Here is a 21,478-nt window from a genome sequence, read left to right as displayed (position 1 = left end):
CTTCTGTGAGTGTGTTAACTGACGATGTGTGTGTGTGTGTGTGTGTGTGTGTGTGTGTGTGTGTGTGTGTGTGTGTGTGTGTGTGTGTCAGACCTTCACAGCTTGGTGTAACTCCCACTTGAGGAAGGCGGGGACACAGATAGAGAACATTGAAGAGGACTTCAGGAATGGCCTCAAACTCATGCTGCTGCTGGAGGTCATATCAGGTGGCTGACACACACACACACACACACACACAGGGGGAGGGGCTTATGATGGGCCAATGAGAGGGGAGGACAGCCCACTTCCTGTCATGTGACGCGGTGTGTCGTCCCGCAGGGGAGCGGCTGCCCAAACCCGACAAAGGCAAGATGCGTTTCCACAAGATCGCCAACGTCAACAAGGCCCTGGACTTCATCTGCAGCAAAGGGGTGAAGCTGGTGTCCATCGGTGCCGAGGGTGAGTCCAGGTCCCTCCAGGACCCCCGGGGTCTTCGTGCCGCTGGGCTTTTAGTGCTCGATGCTGAAAGTGGACACGACCTTCTGACCTCCCAAGTACGAGACCCCCAAATCCTTTGACCCCCTGAACCCGAACCTGAAGACCCCTGACCTCATCCGTGAGACCCCAACTCCTGTTTCCACCTGACCCCCAACAATAAGACCATCCAAATCCTTTGACACCCTCTGACCCCCCAACCTTGAGACCACCTGACCCCCAATCATATGACCTTTGAACCCCCCAACCCTACTATGAGACCCCCAATCCATTGACCCCCTTGGCCCTTGTTTCCAAATGACCCCCAACTAGGACACCCCCAAATCCTTGACCCCTTAACCCGTGACCCCAGACTCCTTGTTTCCCCCTGAACCCCCAACCCTGATAACCCCTGACCCCCAATCATGTCACCCCTCCCAGCCCCGTGACCCCTGACCTTTGTGACCCTTCCCCTCTCTTTCCTGCTGCTTCCAGAAATTGTTGACGGGAACGTGAAGATGACCCTGGGAATGATCTGGACCATCATCCTGCGCTTTGCCATCCAGGACATCTCAGTGGAAGGTGTGTGTGTGTGTGTGTGTGTGTGTGTGTGTGTGTATGTGTGTCCTTCACGGTGGAGCTGACATCTTCCTCTTCGTCCTCCCAGAGACCTCCGCCAAGGAGGGCCTGCTGCTGTGGTGCCAGAGGAAGACCGCCCCCTACAGGAACGTCAACGTCCAGAACTTCCACATCAGGTGGGTTCTGTGGAACCGCCTCCTCCTGGTCCTTCTCCTGGTCCTGCTGGTCCTCCTGGTCCTCACCTTGTGTGGTGTTATCTCCTTCCAGCTGGAAGGACGGGCTGGCCCTGTGCGCCCTCATCCACCGACACAGACCCGACCTCATCGACTACTCCAAACTGAGGAAGGTGAGCGCCGCCCTCCTCTTCCTCCCCTCCGCCTGCTTCTCCAGCTCAGGTTCTCCAGGTTCCTCCCATGGACGGTCCAAACCGGTCCTCTGGGTTCATTGAGGACTCGAAGTGGTCCGTAGGTTGGATGATTGGCAGGTGACCCTGTGAAGGCCTGCCCCTCCACTTCAGGAGGCTAAGGACATCCATGAGGGATGAGTTTAGTGGAAAGGGGCGGAGCTTCATCAGACAGGAAGTCGCTCCTCATTGGTCGGGGTGGGTTCCAGTCCGGCCAATGAGAGATTATCCCCCCCCTTGCAGGACGACCCCATCGGAAACCTGAACACGGCCTTCGAGGTGGCAGAGAAGTTCCTGGACATCCCCAAGATGCTGGACGCCGAGGGTGAGTCCCTGGACCAGAACCTTACCTGAACTGCACTGGACTCACCTTCACCCTAACCCCTAACCCTTACCCTAACCCCAGACCTTAACCCTTGCCCTAACCCTAGCTCTTAACCTTAACCCTAACCCTAGCCCTTAGCCCTTAGCCCTTAGCCTTTAGCCCTTAGCCCTAGTCCTAAACCCTAACCCTAGCTCTCTACCTTAACCCTTAAGCCTTGCCCTTAGCCCTTACCCTTTACGCCATATGCCTTAACTCCACCCAGTTCACCTTAACCCTGACCCTGTTCTTCCAGACCCTCACCTTAGCTTGGCTTAACTCATCTTAACCTACCTTAACATACTTTATATCTACCATACTGTGACCCATCTTAACTTACCTTAACTAATCCAAACTTTACTCATCTTAACTTATTTCACCATAAATCATCCTAATGTACCTAAACTCACCTGTCCTTTCCTTTCCTTTCCTTTCCTTTCCTTTCCTTTCCTTTCCTTTCCTTTCCTTTCCTTTCCTTAACTCGTTTTAGGTTACCCTAAGTCACCTTAGCTAACCTTACCTCAGCTTAATTTACCTTAATTCATCTTATCTTACCTTACCTTTCTTTATTTACCTTTGTTCTCCTTATCCTACCCTACCTCACCTTAACGTATCCTACTTAGCCTTGTCTCACCCTAACTTACCTGTCCTTACCTTACCTTAACTGTCCTTACCTTACCTTACCTTACCTTACCTCACCTTTCCTTTCCTTATCCGTCCTACTTTGTGAAGTCAGGTTCTTCACCTGAGCTGATGTATCCTGAGGCTGAGTTACATTCATTGACTTTTGACATTTTAATTTTCTGTATTTTTTTAACTCAGAGAAGGAAAAGCTAGTATTTGTTCCTAAATCCTGCACGGTGTGTACTTTCACTGGACTGTTCTCCCAGAAGTGTAAGGTTGCCCTGGCCGGTGTGCAGGCGTGGAGTAACGCATCCTCTGCGCCCGCAGATATCGTCAACACCCCCAAACCGGACGAGAAGGCCATCATGACCTACGTGTCCTGCTTCTACCACGCCTTCGCCGGCGCAGAGCAGGTGAGATGTGCTCTTATTTGGGCGAGTCCGGGACCATCGGCGGTCCCTGACGGGCCCTGGATGTCTGCGTGTCCTGCAGGCCGAGACGGCCGCCAACCGCATCTGCAAGGTCCTGGCCGTCAACCAGGAGAACGAGAAGCTGATGGAGGAGTACGAGAAGCTGGCCAGCGAGGTGAGGAACTTACAAAATAATGAATACTCAAACTTTCTTAAAAATCTGCCGGAAGTAGACTATTAAGGGAGTGGCTCCATCCCTCACCCCACCTCCCCATAGCTGCTGGAGTGGATCCGGCGGACCATCCCCTGGCTGGAGAACCGCGCTGCCGAGCAGACTATGAGGGCCATGCAGCAGAAGCTGGAGGACTTCAGGGATTACCGCCGCGTCCACAAACCGCCGCGCGTCCAGGAGAAATGTCAACTGGAGATCAACTTCAACACCCTGCAGACCAAACTCCGGCTCAGCAACAGGCCCGCCTTCATGCCCTCCGAGGGCAAGATGGTGTCGGTCAGTGCCGTTACCGGGTCCCGAGTTGGCCGATGACCGCGGTCATCTCCAGCGGAAGACTAACCCGGTCTGATGATCTCCTCAGGACATCGCTAACGCCTGGAAGGGTCTGGAAGGGGTGGAGAAGGGCTACGAGGAGTGGCTGCTGACGGAGATCCGCCGCCTGGAGCGGGTCGACCACCTGGCAGAGAAGTTCAAGCAGAAGTGTGCCATGCACGAGTCCTGGACCGGAGGTGACCATCTGAAGGAACAGCCAACCATGCATCAGACCAGATTACACCAGATTAGAATCAATTAGACCAGGACCTATTGGATTAGACCGGATCACACCAGATCATTGAAATTAGTCCAGATTAGATGACTGGTTTTGACTGGAGCCCTCAGATTGGACCATTTTAAAGCCGAATTGGACCAGATTAGACCGGGTTAGATGACATATTGACCGGATTAGACCAGGTCACTCAGATTGGACCATTTAAAACCCGAAATGGACCAGATTAGACCAGATCCCGTTTGACCGGATAAAACCAAATCCGACCATACCAGACCAGAGTAGTCCAGATTAAACCAGGTCAGACCGTACTAGACCATACGAAAACAGATTAGACCAGGTCTTCCCATACTAGACCAGATTATTCCAGATTAGACCAGGTCATACCGTACTAGACCAGATTAATCCAGATTAGACCAGGTCTTCCCATACTAGACCATATTATTCCAGATTAGACCAGGTCATACCGTACTTGACCAGATTATTCCAGGTCAGACCAGGTTATACTGTACTAGACCAGATTATTGGAGATTAAACCAGGTCTTCCCATACTAGACCAGATTAATCCAGATTACACCAGGTTAGACAAGACTAGACCAGATTAATCCAGATTACACCAGGTCTTCCCATACTAGACCAGGTTATTCCAGATTAGACCAGGTCATACCGTACTAGACCAGATTACTCCAGGTCAGACCAGAGGTGGTGAGCTCACGGCTGAGATGTTCCAGGTAAGGAGGACCTGCTGTCCCAGAAGGACTATGAGACGGCGTCCCTGATGGAGATCCGCGCCCTGATGAGGAAGCACGAGGCCTTCGAGAGCGACCTGGCCGCCCACCAGGACCGCGTGGAGCAGATCGCCGCCATCGCTCAGGAGCTGAAGTGAGCAGGGCGGTAGAGGGCGCACTTCCCCCTCCGACCACAGGGGGGCGCTGTAACATCCTGTCCCGTCCTTCTCCAGCGAGCTGGATTACCACGACGCCGCCACCGTCAACACCCGCTGCCAGGGAATCTGCGACCAGTGGGACAACCTGGGCACGCTGACCCAGAAGAGGAGGGACGCCCTGGAGGTACCTCCTCAGCTAGAACCCCAGGAACTCCACACACAGCTGTGACCTCCTGCAGGACCTTCAGAACGTTACACAGTTTGAGTCACCTGCCGGCAGGCGATCCATGACCTGAACCGCCCATCGGTTGGTTGAACATTTCTAGAAACACACACCCGCTTTTTCCAATGTGTGTGTGTGTGTGTGTGTGTGTGTGTGAGCGCAGCGTGTGGAGAAGCTGTGGGAGACCATTGACCAGCTGTACCTGGAGTTTGCCAAGAGGGCAGCGCCCTTCAACAACTGGATGGACGGAGCCATGGAGGACCTGCAGGACATGTTCATCGTCCACAGCATCGAGGAGATCCAGGTGGGTTCCAAAGAGGAGGAGAAGGTTCCACCTTCTAGAAGCAGGCGCTGGTCTGATGTTTCCAGGTTGATGACCTGGAGTTTGGTTGAAGGTGCTCGCAGTCCAGAGGTGGAGGGAACATCAACCCAGTTCTGTCAGTGATGTTCTATCAGTACCGTGATCTGCTGACGCAGTGATGGTCTCCTGAGGTCCTACTGACATTGTTCTGATGTTACACTGACCACCTCCTGAAGTTCAGCCGAGGTAGTCCTGAGGTTCCACTGAAGTTGTGCTGAGGATCTACTGATGTTCTCCTCATGTTACACTGATGTTTCCCTGACGTTCCATTGATGCTGTCTTGATGTGACAAATGATAGTGTCCTGAGGTTCTACTGACCTGCTCCTGATGCTCCAAGGACATTGTTCTGAGGTTCTACTGATATTGTCCTGTTGTTATACTGTTCTCCTGATGTTCTACTGAGGTTGTGCTATGGTTCAACTGATGTTCTCCTGTTGTGACTCTGATGTTTCTCTGAGGTTCTTTTGATACTGTCCTGTTGTTACGCTGAGGTTGTCTAGAGGTTCTACTGATGTCCTCCTGATGTTACACCGATGTTGTCTGGAGGTTCTACTGATGTTCTCCTAAGGTTGTAAAGTGCTACTGTCAGAACCCTCTCCCAGTGACTTTCTCTTCCTCAGAGCCTGATCACGGCCCACGACCAGTTCAAGGCCACGCTGCCGGAGGCCGACAAGGAGCGCATGGCCACGCTGGGGATCCACAACGAGATCCTGAAGATCGCCCAGACCTACGGCATCAAGCTGACGGGCATCAACCCCTACACCAACCTCAGCCCCACCGACATCAGCACCAAGTGGGATGCGGTGAGGAACCTCGCGAGGCCACCTCCCGTGTGAAGGGTTCTGTATTTCCTGATGTCCCTGTAGCTTCCGACTCGTGGACCACTCGTTCCTCACGTTCTGAGTCTTCATCTTAATTTTGGAAGTCCTGGTGGCGGTTCTGGACCTGGAAGCCCCCCCAGTGACTCCTCCCTGCCTCTGCAGGTCAAGCACCTGGTGCCCCTCAGAGACCAAATGCTCCAGGAGGAGGTGGCCCGGCAGCAGGCCAACGAGAGGCTGAGGCGCCAGTTCGCCGCCCAGGCCAACATCATCGGACCCTGGATCCAAACCAAGATGGAGGTACGGCGTCGGGGGCGGGGCTTCCGTTCATCTCAGTTCCACGGTACCTCCACTCGGGACCTCCCACGGAGGTGGACCCTCCTGTATCCGAGCATACGGGTCCAGGGGTCGACGGCTCCTCGTCAAGCTTCATTCCCCGGGTTCCGTTTCCGTTGACGCGGCGGCTTTGCTCCCGCAGGAGATCAGCCACGTGTCGGTGGACATCTCCGGCTCCCTGGAGGAACAGATGAACAGCCTGAAGCAGTACGAGCAGAACATCATCAACTACAAGTCCAACATCGACAAGCTGGAGGGCGACCACCAGCTGAGCCAGGAGTCCCTCATCTTTGACAACAAGCACACCAACTACACCATGGAGGTAGGCTCGGGACCGGGACGGGACGGTCCCGTTCTTCACGACCACCTGGAGATACCAGGCGCGAGGTGACCCCCTCCTCCTCGTCTGCAGCACATCCGTGTGGGCTGGGAGCAGCTTCTCACCACCATCGCCAGAACCATCAACGAGGTGGAGAACCAGATCCTGACCCGCGACGCCAAGGGCATCAGCCAGGAGCAGCTCAACGAGTTCCGCGCCTCCTTCAACCACTTCGACAGGGTGAGCTTCACCTTGTCCTTCACGTTCTCCTTCCATCTTCTCCACGTTTTCCCATCACATCCTCCCTCCATCTTCTCCTTCTACCTTCTCAACCTTCTCAACCTTCTCAACCTTCTCCCTCCATGTTCTCCTCCACAGAAGAGGAACGGCATGATGGACCCAGACGACTTCAGGGCCTGTCTGATCTCCATGGGCTACGACCTGGTCAGTGCAAGCAACAAGGCTGCTTGTGTGTGTGTGTGTGTGTATGGTATGTGTGTGTGTCAGTGTGTATGGTATGTGTGTGTGTATCTATGTATGCGTGTCTGTGTATGTATGTGTGTGTATATGTGTGTGTATGTATGTATTTGTGTGTGTGTGTGTGTGCATGTGTATGTATGTGTGCGTACGTGTGTGTGTGTATGTCAATGTGTGTATGGTATGTGTTTGTGTACATATGTATGTGTGCGTGTGTGTGTATATGTGTGTGTGTGTGTGTATGTCAATGTGTGTGTAGTATGTGTGTGTGTACAAATGTATGTGTGCGTATGTGTCTGTTGGTGTGTGTGTGTGTGTGTCCCAGTGTGTATTGTATGTGTGTGTGTGTGTGTGTGTGCGTGTGTGTCCCAGTGTGTAGGGTATTTGTGTGTATCTATATATGTGTGTGTGTGTGTGTGTGTGTCCCAGTGTGTATGGTAAATGTGTGTATCTATGTATGCGTGTGTGTGTGTATGTGTGTGTGTGTGTGTGTGTGTGTGTCCCAGTGTGTATGGTAAATGTGTGTATCTATGTATGCGTGTGTGTGTGTATGTGTGTGTGTGTGTGTGTGTGTGTGTCCCAGTGTGTATGGTATATGATGAGATGAGAACAACTTTATTAATCCCGAAGGAAATTGTTGTGGCAGAGTTTCAAGTAAAAAAACAAACATACAGTAATGGATGTTAGTAGGAAGGAGAAAGAATAAGAAAAATAATGAAATATGAATTGCCTTTACTGTTCGCAGTAACTACAAAGATTGAAGTATGATTGAAGTACAAAGATTGAATATGTGTGTATCTATGTATGCCTGTGTGTGTGTGTGTGTGTGTGTGTGTGTGTTATAACCCCTCCCCCCCCCCAGGGTGAGGTGGAGTTTGCCCGCATCATGACCCTGGTGGACCCCAACAACACCAGCGTGGTGACCTTCCAGGCCTTCATCGACTTCATGACCCGGGAGACGGCCGAGACGGACACGGCCGAGCAGGTCATGGCCTCCTTCAAGATCCTGGCCTCGGACAAGGTGAGGAACGTCCCTTCGGGGTCCGGTCCCCGGCGCCCCCGCTCCGCCTCTAAGCCCCGCCCCCTCTGCTGTCCCCGCCCCCTCAGAGCTACATCACGGTGGAGGAGCTGCGCCGGGAGCTGCCGCCCGAGCAGGCCGAGTACTGCATCACCCGCATGACGCGCTACGTGGGGCCCGAGAGCCCCCCCGGGGCCCTGGACTACATCTCCTTCTCCAGCGCCCTGTACGGGGAGAGCGACCTGTAGAGCCGCCCTCTGCGCCCCCGTCCCGCCCCCCCGGCCCCCCCAGTCCAGCCCTACCGCCCCTCCTTCCATCGCGGTCCTTCTACATGCCCCGCCCCCTGACCCTTGACCTCTCACCCCCCCCCCTCGGGGCGGGCGGGAGCGGGGGGGCTTCGCTCAAAATGTTTTTGTGTCTCATTTCGGCCGAGAGCGCAGGTGATGCTGAAGGTAACCATGGTAACGGGGAGGTCCGACCAAGGAGGTTGAGGAATGTTGTTTTGAGCAAAGCCCCCCCTCTTCTGCCCCCCCGACCCCCAGGTGACTGAGTATTAATATTATTTTTGTTTTGTAGAAGGCTGATTAAAGAAGAACACGTGGTTTTAAAACACAGAGGCTGCTGGAGTGTTGGTGTGTCTGCACGCCCGTCACACACACACACACACACACACACACACACACGGCTCTTTCAAAGAGAAGCGAAAACAATAATAATAATGACAAAATCAATCATGATAACACTGATGATAGAAACTTTAATATGGACCTACTGCAGTGCATATAAAATGTTTAGCAATCCTATCGTATTATTAATATACACACTAATTATAATACAATTACAATATATAATTATTTTTATTGAGATAATAATTATAATTGTTGTCTTAATAAAAATAATATCATAATAATTATCACTATCATCATCTTAATAATGAGGATATTTTCCTTTTTTATACTATGATTATGGAAAAATGACTTATGCATATTTAGTGCTTCTTTCAAAGGTGGGAAATAATAATAAGAAAAATAACAAGAATGATATTGTCATCATTCACATAATTATGATGATATAATCATTGTGATTATTATTAAATACGTATATTACCGTAAATGCTAAAAAATGTTATTCTTCTTTAAGGTTGGAAATGACAAGAATAATAAAAAAAAAGAATTATGATTATTATCACCATCATCATCAAAATTATAGTATTATTATTGTCGTTATTATTATCATGTCATTTAGGTCATATTTTCCTGCCCCATTTATATTTTTGGTTTGAATTTAAAAGCAAGTGGATTTCAGACGTAAAGGCTTTTTGACCGTTTCTATTCCCGGATGTGACGTCACGGGTCGCGTCATCATTCACCCGCACGATCCATATACTTCCATTTTACTTCATCACCATGGTATCACCATGGCAACCAGTCCGGGTCCGGTCGGCCGGCTGTTCCCGGTGTCATCCACCAGTCGGCGCCGGAAATGTTTTTTTTGAGGTTATAGTCAAATGAATTTATATATATATTTTTTTATACTTTATTGAGCTTATAAATTATAAACAGACAAAACACATAAATACACAAACATGGCTAAATTCAGTCGAACATCAATGACATTTACAGGCATGAGGAAACATAAGAACACTTATTTTGTATAAAATCAATGAACTGCAATAGGAAACAAGTAAAGGCCTGTGACAAATGTAGAATTTTACAAATAAGGAACGGGAATACAATATGTATTCAGCACAATGAATCAAAAAGGAATATCAGTTATGAAACTATATTTTTTTGTTTTGGTACTTTTCCATACCTTCTAAGGATTATTTTTCTTCAAACTCCCCTTTAAAGAAATTGGGGGAACATTTTTGCATTCTGTTTTTGTGTATGAAGAACTTTGCCAAACCCAAAACAACATTGACACGGAATTCACCTCTTTGTTTCCTAAAAGTAAACCAAATATTATATCATTTCATGATAGAGAAATTGGTGATGATGGAAATTTGTTTCAAATCCATTTTTGCACTTTTTCTCAAGAGAAAAATATAAAGTCTGTGGTTTCAATGTGTTCCTCACAAAATATACAAATATTATCTTCAATACTAAAGCGTAACCCAGATATTATTCATCCTCATCCTTCTCCTCGGGGTTCGGACGCGGGCTTTTATTTTGAAGGCGCCGACCGGAAGTGGTCGCTGTGTCCGCCCGGTGAGGCGCGCGTGTGTCCGGTGCGGCTCATCATCACAACAACCGCGGGCGGCCGCTTTGTTCGGAGGAGGACGAGCGACTCCGCGTCTGGATGAAGGTGAGGATGGGGGGGTCGGGTACCGGCGGAGGACCGGCGGAGAACCGGCGGAGAACCGGTCCGGCCGCCGCCGACGTCGAGGCTCCGCGTTGTTCGGTTCGTTTGTTTGTTCGTCCGTACCGGCCGGAAGCTCCGGGTGTTTACAAACAACCGTGATGGAGGGACGGGTCGCGGCTCCGCGGTCACCTTGACGCGGCTCCTCCCCGGCCCGAGGCCGCCGGACGCCCTCCGCCCGGTACCGGACGGTCCCGGGCCCGGGAGGCCGGCGGAGGGAGGATGGTGCATTGCAGGTGCGCCTCCATCCCGGGGGGGCGGGGGGGGCACGGCCTCCTTCACCGGAACCGAACAGGAGAATCGAGCTGCGTCACGTTTATGTGCGACTTCCGGACCCGAACCGGAAACCTCTCACACCTGCGCGCGATGAGCAGGTTCACGCTCAAAGCTACGGGCTAACGGCTAGCTAGCTCCCATCTGGGTTTTATCTTTTACTTTTGCATTTGTCATCATGGTAACCAAGACACCTGACATTATGGGGTGCTCCCGGAAGTCGTGTTGTGTCACTTCCGCACTTTTGTGAGCTAAGTGGATATGCTAGCTGTGAGTCGGGGTTGTGACGCTCGCAGCCCCAGCTAGCCCCAACCTTTTTTTTTTTGTCATTTTTGCATTTGTTGTCATAGTAACCAAGACATCTGACATTATGGGGTGCCCCCGTTGTATGTCACTTCCGCACTTTCAGCTATGTAGTTTTAACTGTCATGTAAGCTAAGTTGACATGCAAGCCGTGAGCCTGGCTAGTGATGCTAGCAGCCCCAGCTAGCCGTGCGTGTTATCTGTGACTCATGGCATCTGTCGTTATGGTAACCGATAGATACCTGATATTATGGTCTTCCCCCAGAAGCAGTCTCGTGCTTCTGCAGTAGTTTTTATTTCATGTAAGCTAATCAGATGTGCTAATAGCCACGACTCGCACTGAACTGTGAGTGTTACCAGCTGTCGTCATGGTAACGGACATACTTCATACTTCGACCCGTCCCCATGTCATGTCGTGTCAGTTCCCCAACTCCAGATATGCAGTTTTTTATTTGAATGAGCTAAGCGGACATGCGAGCCATGAGCCAGGCTTGTGTCGCTAGCTAGCCTCATCCGTAACTCTTGGCCTTTGTCGTCATGGTAACTGACCTGATACTATGGTCTGCCGCGGAAGTCATGTTGTGTGACTTCCCACACCTTCAGTTGGGTATATTTTATTTTATGTAAGCTAACTGGATATGCTAGCAGCCATGGCTAGTCCCAATCTGTGAGTTAGCAATTGTCATTATGGTAACCGATAGATACCAGACATTATGGTCTGTCCCCTGAAGTCGTGCTGTGTCAGTCCTGCACTGTCGGATGTGTAGTTTTAATTTCTTTTTTTACAGGATGTGCTAGCTGTGAGCTGGGGTCATAATGCTAGCCGCCAACAAAGGAACTCCTTTAAATTTCAAAGAACCCAGAATAGGGTTCTACCATCTGGATCAAGGCTTCTGTCATACTTAAGGGGATTCTCAAAGAATGAAGGAATGTTGGAAATAAACTGAAGGAGTCAGGGACTAGCATGCTAACTGGTACCTCTCTCCACCATGTTCTCCATCTTCCTCTCAAGGCCCAAAAACAGTCAGCAGGTTCATTGTCTTCTCGGCTGATTGACAGGTGACCCGTCCAGGTGAAGCCCCGCCCCCTAGGCGTTATGCTAGTTCTCAGGTGGCCGTCACATGGGGGAAGTCCTCTGACATCACTGAGGTCTGAACACCTTCCAGGTGTTTGACTACAACCTTCCCTCTGAGAAGGTAAACCCTACAGGACCATACCAACTCATTTCCAACCCTGTTGGAGAGTGAGTCTGTGGTATGTGTGGATGCTCCCCCTCCTTCCCCTAGCGGGGGCTCCACCACCAGAGTCCCCCCCCACTCCCCCTGGCTGTGGTTGAATGGTCCGCTCCGAAAGGGTGACCTACATTTCCCTTCCAATCAGCGCCTGAATCCCGTCATGTGGGCCGACGCGAGAGGCCGCCACCCGCTGCACCTCCTGCTGTCTGGGACTTACTGGATAACACTTGCATTTCACTGAGGACTTTATTCTTCTCCTCCACCTCCATTCCCCTGCTCTGAACTGCACATTGTTACATGGACACTTGATCAACATTGTCTGGGTGTCAGACAGATGTTCTCTGGGTATTACATAGATGTTCCCTTGGTGTTGGAGTTTCCCAGGGTGTTTCATCAATGTTCTCTTGGGGTAAGATGGTTCCCTCTGTTGAGACAGCGGTTTCCTGTATGTTCCATGGATGTTGGAGGTTTTCTGGATGTCCCCTTGGTGTTAGATAGAAGTTCCCTGGGTGTTACCTAGATGTTCCCTGGATGTGCCCTGGATGTCAGAAAGGGGTTTCCTGAATGTCCTCTGGGTATTAGACATAGATGTTCCCTTGATGATAGACGGAGGTTGCATGGGTGTCCCATGACTCTTCCCGGGGAGTCAGACAGAGGTTTCTTGGATGTTCTAGAGATCTTCTCTTAGTGTAAGACAGGTTCCCTTGTTGTTACACAGATGTTCACTGGATGTTAGACAGAGGTTTCCTGTATGCTCCCTGGATTCAAGTGTTTTCTGGATGTACCCTGGATGTCAGACAAAGGTTCCCTGGATGTTATGTAGACTGGTTGCTGACTCCAGCACTGGGTGTTGGACAGAGGTCTCCTCTATGGTCCCTTGATGTAAGAGGTTTCCTTTATGTGTCTGGATGTTAAGGGATTTTCTGGATGTTACATAGACGTTCCCTGGATATCAGACAGAGGTTCCCTGGTTGTTACATAGATGTCACCGTGCTTTTAGATAGAGGTCTCCTGTATGGTCACCCAATGTCAGAAAAGAGTTTCCTGGATGTTCCCCTGGTGTCAGATGGGTTTCCTGTGTGCTCCCTGGGTGTTGTACCGAGGTCATGGACTCTCGCGGTCTACTCTCGTCACCGGTTGCTGACATGTCAATCTCCCTTAATCACCATGGCAACAAGAACCCAGTCATACAGACAGGACCTCAGGTCTCCATGATGTCACTGTTCTCCTCTGTAGCCCAGGGATTGAAACCCAAAAAATTACAGAAGAAAAGAGTGTATTCAAAATAGAAAAAAAGGTCTAGTCCGTGTCCTTCTTGAAGACCGCTCACACTCTCCGCCTGGTCCCTGCAGTGTGTGTGAGCAGGACATGTCCACCATGGTGTATCCACGTGAAGAAGCCCTGGAGCGACTCAGCCAGGACGACATTGTCCTCAACACCAAGGCCGTCATGCAGGGCCTGGAGGCCCTGCGTGGGGAGCACGCCCAGCTGCTCAACTCCCTGCTGGACAGCGCCCAACCCCCCGCCGCCCAGGAGAAGTCCGGCCTGCTGCACAAGAGCCTGGAGGCCATCGAGCTGGGCCTTGGGGAGGCGCAGGTATGTCCTAGACCAGGGCTGCTGTCTCCATGATCTGACCACGCCTGGTTGCAGTGCCATAAACACATTCTGCTGACATGCAGCGCTCCTGGCTTCATAGAACTTTAGGGTATGCCGGTATGCTTCTCCAGGTGATCATTGCCTTGTCAAGCCACCTGAGCGCGGTGGAGTCGGAGAAGCAGAAGCTGCGTGCTCAGGTGCGGCGACTCTGCCAGGAGAACCAGTGGCTTCGGGACGAGCTGGCGGGAACCCAGCAGAAGCTGCAGCGCAGCGAACAGAACGTGGCCCAGCTGGAGGAGGAGAAGAAGCACCTGGAGTTCATGAACCAGATCAAGAAGTTCGACGACGACGCCTCGCCCTCCGAGGAGAAGAACCAGGGCGGCGGAGGAGGAGGAGGCTCAGGAGGAGATGCGTCCAAGGACAACCTGGATGACCTGTTCCCCAACGAGGACGAGCAGGGTGCAGGTACCGACCCCTTCCGCCTGCTGCAACGGCTGGATTACTGGCTGTAGAATGGTGTACAATCTGGATTATCTGAATATGGACAGGGTTGATATGGCTAGATGAAAATCTGGATTAGGAACAATTAGTAACAATTTCCAAACCAACAATTTCCTTTGGGATAAATAAAGTTGTTCTTAAAACAGGAACAGGACATTGTCGGGATTATGTGGACCTGGTTAGGATTCAATCTGGATTATTTGGACACGTAAAGATGTGATCTATAATAGATATTTGGATTGCAATAGGATCATGACTGTAGTAACAGGATATAATCTAGATTATTTGGAAGGGGTATATAATGGATTGTTTGGAGATGGTGAGGATACAATCTAGATTATTTTGACATGGTTTTGATATAATCTGGATTATTTGGATGTGGTGAGGATACAATCTGGATTATTTGAACAGGTATACAGCACAATGTGGAGGATTGGGACATTATTAGGATATAATCTGGATTATTTGGATGGGGCAAAGGTGCAATATGGATTATTTGGATGTGGACAGGACATAATTTGGATTATTTAGGATGTGGTGAGGATATAATCTGGATTATTTGGATATAATCTGGAGTACTTTGGTATGGTTTGGATACAATTGGGATTATTTGGATGTGGTTAGGATCTAATCTGAGACAATTGGATTCAGTTGAGGAGCTGCGACGGAACTGAGAAGCTGAATGTTGTTTAACATCAGTGACCTTGAGGTCCATCCTATACCCGCCCCCTCAGCCCAGCCCAGCGGAGAGGCAGCGGCCCAGCAGGGGGGCTACGAGATCCCGGCCCGCCTCCGGACCCTCCACAACCTGGTGATCCAGTACGCCTCCCAGGGCAGGTACGAGGTGGCGGTGCCGCTCTGCAAGCAGGCGCTGGAGGACCTGGAAAAGACCTCGGGCCACGACCACCCGGACGTGGCCACCATGCTGAACATCCTGGCCCTGGTCTACAGGTGAGGAGGGGGACGGGTCGGTGCAGGCTCCGCTTCCATGTTGCACACTCTGAAGTATCTCCGTCTGAACCAGGGACCAGAACAAGTACAAGGAGGCCGCCCACCTGCTGAACGACGCCCTGGCCATCCGGGAGAAGACCCTGGGGAAGGACCACCCCGCCGTCGCCGCCACCCTCAACAACCTGGCCGTCCTCTACGGGAAGAGGGGCAAGTACAAGGAGGCGGAGCCTCTCTGCAAGAGAGCGCTGGAGATCCGAGAGAAGGTGAGCACCTCACCGAGGACCAGGTCCAGATTCGAGTCCTGGATCTCGGGACCTGAGACCAACCTTTCCGCAGGTTCTGGGGAAGTTCCACCCTGACGTGGCCAAGCAGCTGAACAACCTGGCGCTGCTGTGCCAGAACCAGGGCAAGTACGAGGAGGTGGAGTACTACTACCTGAGGGCGCTGGAGATCTACCAGACCAAGCTGGGGGCCGACGACCCCAACGTGGCCAAGACCAAGAACAACCTGGTGGGGGCGCCGTGCACAGAGAAGTGTGTGTGTGTGTGTGTGTGTGTGTGTGTGTGTGTGTGTGTGTGTGTGTGTGTGTGTGTGTGTTACAAATGTGTGACGGTGTGGCCCCTCTCTTAGGCTACCTGCTACCTGAAGCAGGGGAAGTTCAAAGATGCCGAGTGCCTGTACAAGGAGATCCTGACCCGGGCCCACGAGAAGGAGTTCGGCTCCGTCAACAGTGAGTTAGTCGCCGCGGGATTGTGATTCGCCGGCCATTTTGAAGATTTCCTAGTCCAAAAAGCACCCAGGTTCCCGGTAGCAGGTCCAGAGCGAGGGGTTCAAATGTCTCTGAGGATTATCTGTTCCCTGTAACCAGGAGCCCAGCAGCCCCCCTCGCACTTTCATACCTCATCGCCGTGCTCTGGACTCGCCTCGGTCCCGGTCCCGATCTCTGCCGGGATTATCCCAGGAGGATTAGATGTTCGTGTTTCCCTCCTGGCGTGGATAATCCCATCAAACCCTGACATGCTCACGCCAAGGCCTGGGCAGGAAGTACAGCGCCGGTGCAGAGCTTGGCTCAGCCTCCCCTGACGACCACATCTTCATCTATAAATAAAGGCCTTCAAAGAGCCCTCGCTTCTTCTAACTATGATTCACATCTCAAAATAACTTGGATCTTACTGTTAATCCAGGAGCCTTCCATGAAACACCAGGGGGCTCCTGACCGCGGTTCTGCTGCGTCTTTGGATGGTGCCGCTGGTTCGGCCAAATCAGCCCGGAGGCGTGGTAGAAACTGTTCCAATGACCAAAAGACAGCAGGCAGAACTAGAGGTTGCAGAGATGAAGATGTTGAGGTTCTCTTTGGGAGTGACCAGGATGGAGAGGATCAGGAATGAGTCTATCAGAGGAACAGCACATACTAGATGTTTTGGAGAGAAGGTCAGAGAAGCCAGACTGAGATGGTTGGGTCATGGACAGAGGAGGGATAGAGAATATATTGGTAGACGGATGCTGGATTTGGAGCTGCCAGGCAAGAGATCCGGAGGAAGACCAAAGAGAAGGTTTATGGACGTAGTGAGAGAAGATATGAAGGTAGTTGGTGTGAGAGAGGAGGATCCAGAGAATAGGGTGAGATGGAGAAGGTTGACTCGCTGTGGAGACACCTGAAGGGAAAAGCCGAAAGAAGAAGAAGAAGAAGCCCGGAGGTGTGGTTGCCACCCACCTGGCCTCAGTAGATGTTGCCTTGACAACCCTGCCATCCGTCCATCACCTGCTGCTGTTGTGCCTAACGACTGTCTCCATCTGTGTTTCCTCCGTCCAGACGACAACAAACCCATCTGGATGCACGCCGAGGAGCGCGAGGAGAGCAAGGTCAGGTGCAGGGTCACGACCTTCTTGGAGGCGGAGCAAGGTGTTTTTGGCCAATGAGAGCCTGACGTTCTCCGTTGTTCTCCCTTTCAGGGGAAGTGGAAGGACTCTGGTCCGCACACAGAGTATGGAGGCTGGTACAAGGCCTGCAAGGTGGACAGGTGAGCGTGGGGGAACACTTGTCCAGGAGGGCAGGGGGTCCAAGGAGATGCCAAAGCAGACCCTCAGGTGTCCCTCAGGGAGCAGTGCCGGGGCCACTCCTGCTCGCACTTTTCCACTTGGATGTCGCAATCGATTCCGTGCACACACACCGCTCACCAACACACACCTCCATCACCAGCTCTCATGGACTCCTGGTGGTACAGGGGTAGAAGTTTCTACCTCCGCCCCTCAGTCCTGTTCCCTTCTCCACCCGGACATTCGGCCCTCAGGTCCAGGACGTCCTTCCCTATTTTTTTGCTGCCTCCAGTCCAGCCATCTTGAGTACTTATAAACATTTACCAGCTCCTGGCATACAAGTACACACAGAAAACCCCTACGACTAACGGAGTACTCTGAAGTCCAAGTAGAAGGATACGGGTTCATCTTGCCGCAGCATACGTTGTCAGGACATACTCCGTTATCTGGCGACCACTTAGTCCACTTCTGTGCTTCGTTAGGCCCTGCCGCTGCTCGCTCTCCACGTCGAGTGTTTCTTCAAGTAAAAGTATGTGTTTGTCCTCCAGCCCGACGGTGAACACCACCCTGAAGAGCCTGGGCGCGCTCTACCGCCGCCAGGGCAAGCTGGAGGCGGCCGAGACTCTGGAGGAGTGCGCCAGCAAGTCGCGCAAACAGGTGCGGCGTCAGCGCCCGGATTAGCATCCGGCTCAACCCTGTGTCGCTAGCAGCGGCGGAACATTCCGGCCGCCAGCGTCGACCTCGCGGGGAAGAGCGGGAAAGATGGTCTCCTGGTGAGGAGCATCTCTGGATCTCAGCTCCTCACCTTGTCTGTGTCTCAGGGTATCGACGCCATCAACCAGAGCAAGGTGGTGGAGCTGCTGAAGGACGGCGGCGACCGGCGACACAGCAGGGAGGGGGTCAACGGATCGGGGGGGCAACGGGGCGACAGCGAGGGCGACGACATGGCGGAGTGGAACGGGGTGAGTGGCCTGGGGGAGGAACATCTCACCACCCCTGCACCTCCAGGAACTGGAAGAGAAGATCCGTCAGCATCATGCCGCCTCATCCGGATCATCAGGAGGCTCTCTGCTTCACTGCTTCTTCTTCACTGCTTCTTCACTGCTTCTTCCTTCACTGCTACTTCTTCTTCACTGCTTCTTCTTCACTGCCTCTTCTTCACTGCCTCTTCTTCACTGCTTCTTCACTGCTTCTTCTCTTCACTGGTTTCTCCTCTTCTTTGGTCCGTCCTCTTTAGTTTCTCTTCACTGGTTTCCCTTCTTTAATTCTTTCTCGTTGGTTTCTCTTCTTCACTGGTTTCCCCTCTTCTTTTGTTTCTTCACTAGTTTGTCCTCCTTCTGGTTTGTGTTCCTCTTTGGTTTCACCTTTTCACTGGTTTCCATCTTCTCTAGTTTCTCTTCTTCCTCCTTGGTTTCTCCTCTTTTCTCTTCTTTCTTCTCCTTCTTGGTTCCTCACTGGTTTCTCCTTGTTGGTTTTTCATCCTCACCTGTATCTTCTCCTCCCTGTCTTCTCCTTGGTCTTCTGTCCTTCAGGGCTTGTTTTCTCTCCCCAGGATGGAAACGGGTCTCTGCGTCGCAGTGGTTCCTTTGGGAAGATCCGGGACGCCCTGAGGAGGAGCAGCGAGATGCTGGTGAAGAAGCTGCAGGGCAGCGGGCCGCAGGAGGCGCGCAACCCTGGGTGTGTGTGTGTGTGTGTTCGTTCGTGTGTGTGTGTGTGTGTGTGTGTGTGTGTGTGTGTGTGTGTGTGTGTGTGTGTGTGTGTGTGTGTGTGTGTGTGTGTGTGTCAGCGCTAACAGCTCCTGGCCTCTCCTCCTCCCAGGATGAAGAGGGCGAGTTCCCTCAACTTCCTCAACAAGAGTGCTGAGGAGACCACGCAGGTACACACTCCTCCCTGGGAAAACACCACCTCTGATTGGCTGAGGCCGCACATGCTGCTCATCTCTGATTGGCCGGTTCTGCTGAAGGTCCTGCAGGATCAAGGAGTTTGGAGGGAAACAGCTGTGGGCTGATAGATGGAAAAGACAAGGCGGAGCCTCAGGGGACAGGGGCGGAGCTACTGGGGCACAGGGGCGGAGCCTCAGGGGTAATGCAACAGAGGGATAGGGTGCAGGCTCAGGGGGACAGGGGCGGAGCCACACAGAGATGGGGGCGGAGCCTCTTGGGGCAGAGGGCGGAGCCTCTGTGGGACAGGGCTAGAGCATAGAGAAAGGGGCGGAGCCTCTGGGACAGGAGTGATGGCACAGAGGGATGGGGCGGAGCCTCAGGGGGCAGGGCGGAGCTATAGGGGCACAGTGGTAATGCAACAGAGGGAGGGGGGCGGAGCCTCAGTGGAACAGGGGTGGAGCCACACAGAGATGGGGGCGGAGCCTGGATCCCGGAGGGGGGGAATCCTTGGGGACAGGGGCGGAGCCTCTGCGGTATTGGGGCGGAGCCTCAGGGGTTTGGGGCGGAGCCAATGGCGACCTGCTTTGCTCAGCAAGCATCCTCTGCCTCTCCTCCAGGACGCCAACCCCGGCCTCTCCGACTCCAGGGGACTGAGCGCCAGCAACGTGGACCTGTCCAGACGCAGCTCCCTGATTGGCTAGTGACGAAGGAGGAGGAGCCACGGCACCAGGGGGGAGGGGGGGGGGGCTATTTATAAGATGTTGGTCCGAAGAAACACTTCAGTCTGCTGGAAGCAGGAAGCTCCTCCCATTGGCTGCAGGAAGCTCCTCCCATTGGCTGCCACCCTGCTGTACAGACCGCCGCCCACACACACACACACACACACACACACAGAGTACTTAGACGCACACTTAGCATGCCGCTACCTAGAGCGTGGAATGTCTGCACCTGAACGCCTCGCCCCCCCCCCTGCAGCCTGGGGGGGGGGGCTGTAATCCACAGCAGCATTAGATTATCTTACACACACACACACACACACACACACACACACACACACACACACACACACCTAACCCACAATTTTAACTATTTATTTCCACCTCAAACTCTGATCTGTTGTGTTCGCCTGGACCTCCTGGTTGGTGGTCGGTCGTCAAGGCGACGCCTGGAACCCGTGGAACCCGCCTGCTGAGCAGATGTTTTTCCCGTCAGCACAAAGTCCAGAAGTGAACGTGGTCCTGTAGAACCTGCTCAGGGTTCTCCCGGCCATGGTCTCTGTAGACCCCCTCCTCCTGGTCCAGGTCCAGCTTCTGTCCCCTGGAACCCTCCAGACCTTCGGCTCTCGAGACATGAAACTTCCTGCTCTTCTTCTCTGGCCCAAGATGGCGGCCGTGGAGCTTTTTATTTATTTTGTTTTGGTGGAGCTCCACAGGGCGTCCGCTGGAGGAGGATCAATCTGCATCTACTAATCAATCAGTTATCGATAGATAATCAGCCGCTATCCGCTAATAACTTATTTTGTGACTTGTGTTGTTATCTGGAAGGCCTGCTGGACTTCCTGTTGGAACAGGAAGTGGGAACATCATGTATTTTATCGTGATTGACTGATGTGATCGATACGCCTGATCGGTTTGAAGCGATCGGAATCCCGGGGAGGAAATTAAACAAAAAAGCTAGAAACTTGTCCGTTGCCATGGCAACAAATGGGGGGGGTAAGCAGGAACGCTGTCTGGAGAACCTCCTCCTCGGGTTCCATCTAAAACCAATACTCCCGATCAGCGATCAATAATCAATCAGGTGCTTCTTCTGGAAGGTTCCTCCTCCCCGCTCCGCCGGCGGAACGTGAAGGAACCCTGTCTGTCCTGTTCACTGATCACTGATCACTGGTCCATCAATACCGATCAATAAACTACCCTGAAAGCACTGAGGCTCCTGGTCCTGCTTCTCACACAGACCCCTCAGGTTCCTCAGGTTCCTCAGGTTCCTCTGGTTCCTCAGATTCCACAGTTTCCTCAGGTTCCTCTGGTTCCTCAGATTCCACAGTTTCCTCAGGTTCCTCAGGTTCCTCTGGTTCTCACCTCCATCTCCGGGTTCGTTCTCGTCTATAATGAGGGTTTCAGACTTCTGGCTCAGTTTTTTAGACCATTTGAAAACTAGAATATATTGTATGCACTGATGCTAAGCTAATAAGGCTAGCAGCTTATATAATCGTGCCAAGTTATCCAGTGTCCAAAACTATGCCTCAATGCTAAGCTAGACTAGCAGCCTGTATACTGATGCCAAGTTAAATAGG

At 52.2% G+C, this 21,478-nt stretch overlaps 2 protein-coding genes across 3 annotated transcripts in view; both read left to right on the top strand.

The window, feature by feature from the left end:
* Positions 1 to 8,662, top strand: part of actn3b (actinin alpha 3b) — a 15,556-nt gene extending 6,894 nt beyond the window's left edge. Inside the window, exons 2-21 of one of the 2 annotated variants that reach the window (XM_086165288.1) lie at positions 92 to 206; positions 319 to 438; positions 949 to 1,035; positions 1,121 to 1,208; positions 1,300 to 1,378; positions 1,679 to 1,760; positions 2,748 to 2,833; positions 2,913 to 3,005; positions 3,108 to 3,338; positions 3,424 to 3,571; positions 4,341 to 4,491; positions 4,571 to 4,679; positions 4,882 to 5,022; positions 5,701 to 5,883; positions 6,064 to 6,198; positions 6,377 to 6,556; positions 6,647 to 6,793; positions 6,932 to 6,997; positions 7,893 to 8,051; positions 8,138 to 8,662. In XM_086165288.1, the coding sequence (XP_086021414.1) occupies positions 92 to 206; positions 319 to 438; positions 949 to 1,035; positions 1,121 to 1,208; positions 1,300 to 1,378; positions 1,679 to 1,760; positions 2,748 to 2,833; positions 2,913 to 3,005; positions 3,108 to 3,338; positions 3,424 to 3,571; positions 4,341 to 4,491; positions 4,571 to 4,679; positions 4,882 to 5,022; positions 5,701 to 5,883; positions 6,064 to 6,198; positions 6,377 to 6,556; positions 6,647 to 6,793; positions 6,932 to 6,997; positions 7,893 to 8,051; positions 8,138 to 8,296 (2,559 nt within the window). In that variant the 3' untranslated portion in view covers positions 8,297 to 8,662. Of the gene's footprint in view, positions 1 to 91; positions 207 to 318; positions 439 to 948; positions 1,036 to 1,120; positions 1,209 to 1,299; positions 1,379 to 1,678; positions 1,761 to 2,747; positions 2,834 to 2,912; positions 3,006 to 3,107; positions 3,339 to 3,423; positions 3,572 to 4,340; positions 4,492 to 4,570; positions 4,680 to 4,881; positions 5,023 to 5,700; positions 5,884 to 6,063; positions 6,199 to 6,376; positions 6,557 to 6,646; positions 6,998 to 7,892; positions 8,052 to 8,137 lie in introns of both variants that reach the window. The other variant, XM_086165287.1, reaches the window with a different exon arrangement.
* A 1,547-nt stretch (positions 8,663 to 10,209) lies between these two features.
* klc2 (kinesin light chain 2) lies at positions 10,210 to 21,108 on the top strand. Its single transcript, XM_086165295.1, has 14 exons — positions 10,210 to 10,352; positions 13,570 to 13,813; positions 13,945 to 14,278; positions 15,049 to 15,265; positions 15,339 to 15,528; positions 15,602 to 15,775; positions 15,896 to 15,995; positions 17,079 to 17,128; positions 17,219 to 17,286; positions 17,851 to 17,959; positions 18,124 to 18,264; positions 18,855 to 18,979; positions 19,121 to 19,178; positions 19,803 to 21,108. Exons 2-14 carry the CDS (start codon positions 13,586 to 13,588, stop codon positions 19,884 to 19,886), a joined length of 1,878 nt encoding a protein of 625 aa, XP_086021421.1. The 5' UTR covers positions 10,210 to 10,352; positions 13,570 to 13,585; the 3' UTR covers positions 19,887 to 21,108.
* The last annotated feature ends 370 nt before the right edge of the window (positions 21,109 to 21,478 follow it).

Source organism: Fistularia commersonii, chromosome 19 (assembly GCF_037954325.1).
Source record: "Fistularia commersonii isolate RoL2024-O1a breed Wild chromosome 19, RoL_Fcom_v1.0, whole genome shotgun sequence".
Lineage (NCBI taxonomy): Eukaryota > Metazoa > Chordata > Actinopteri > Syngnathiformes > Fistulariidae > Fistularia > Fistularia commersonii.
This window is presented reverse-complemented; position numbering and strand designations above follow the sequence as displayed.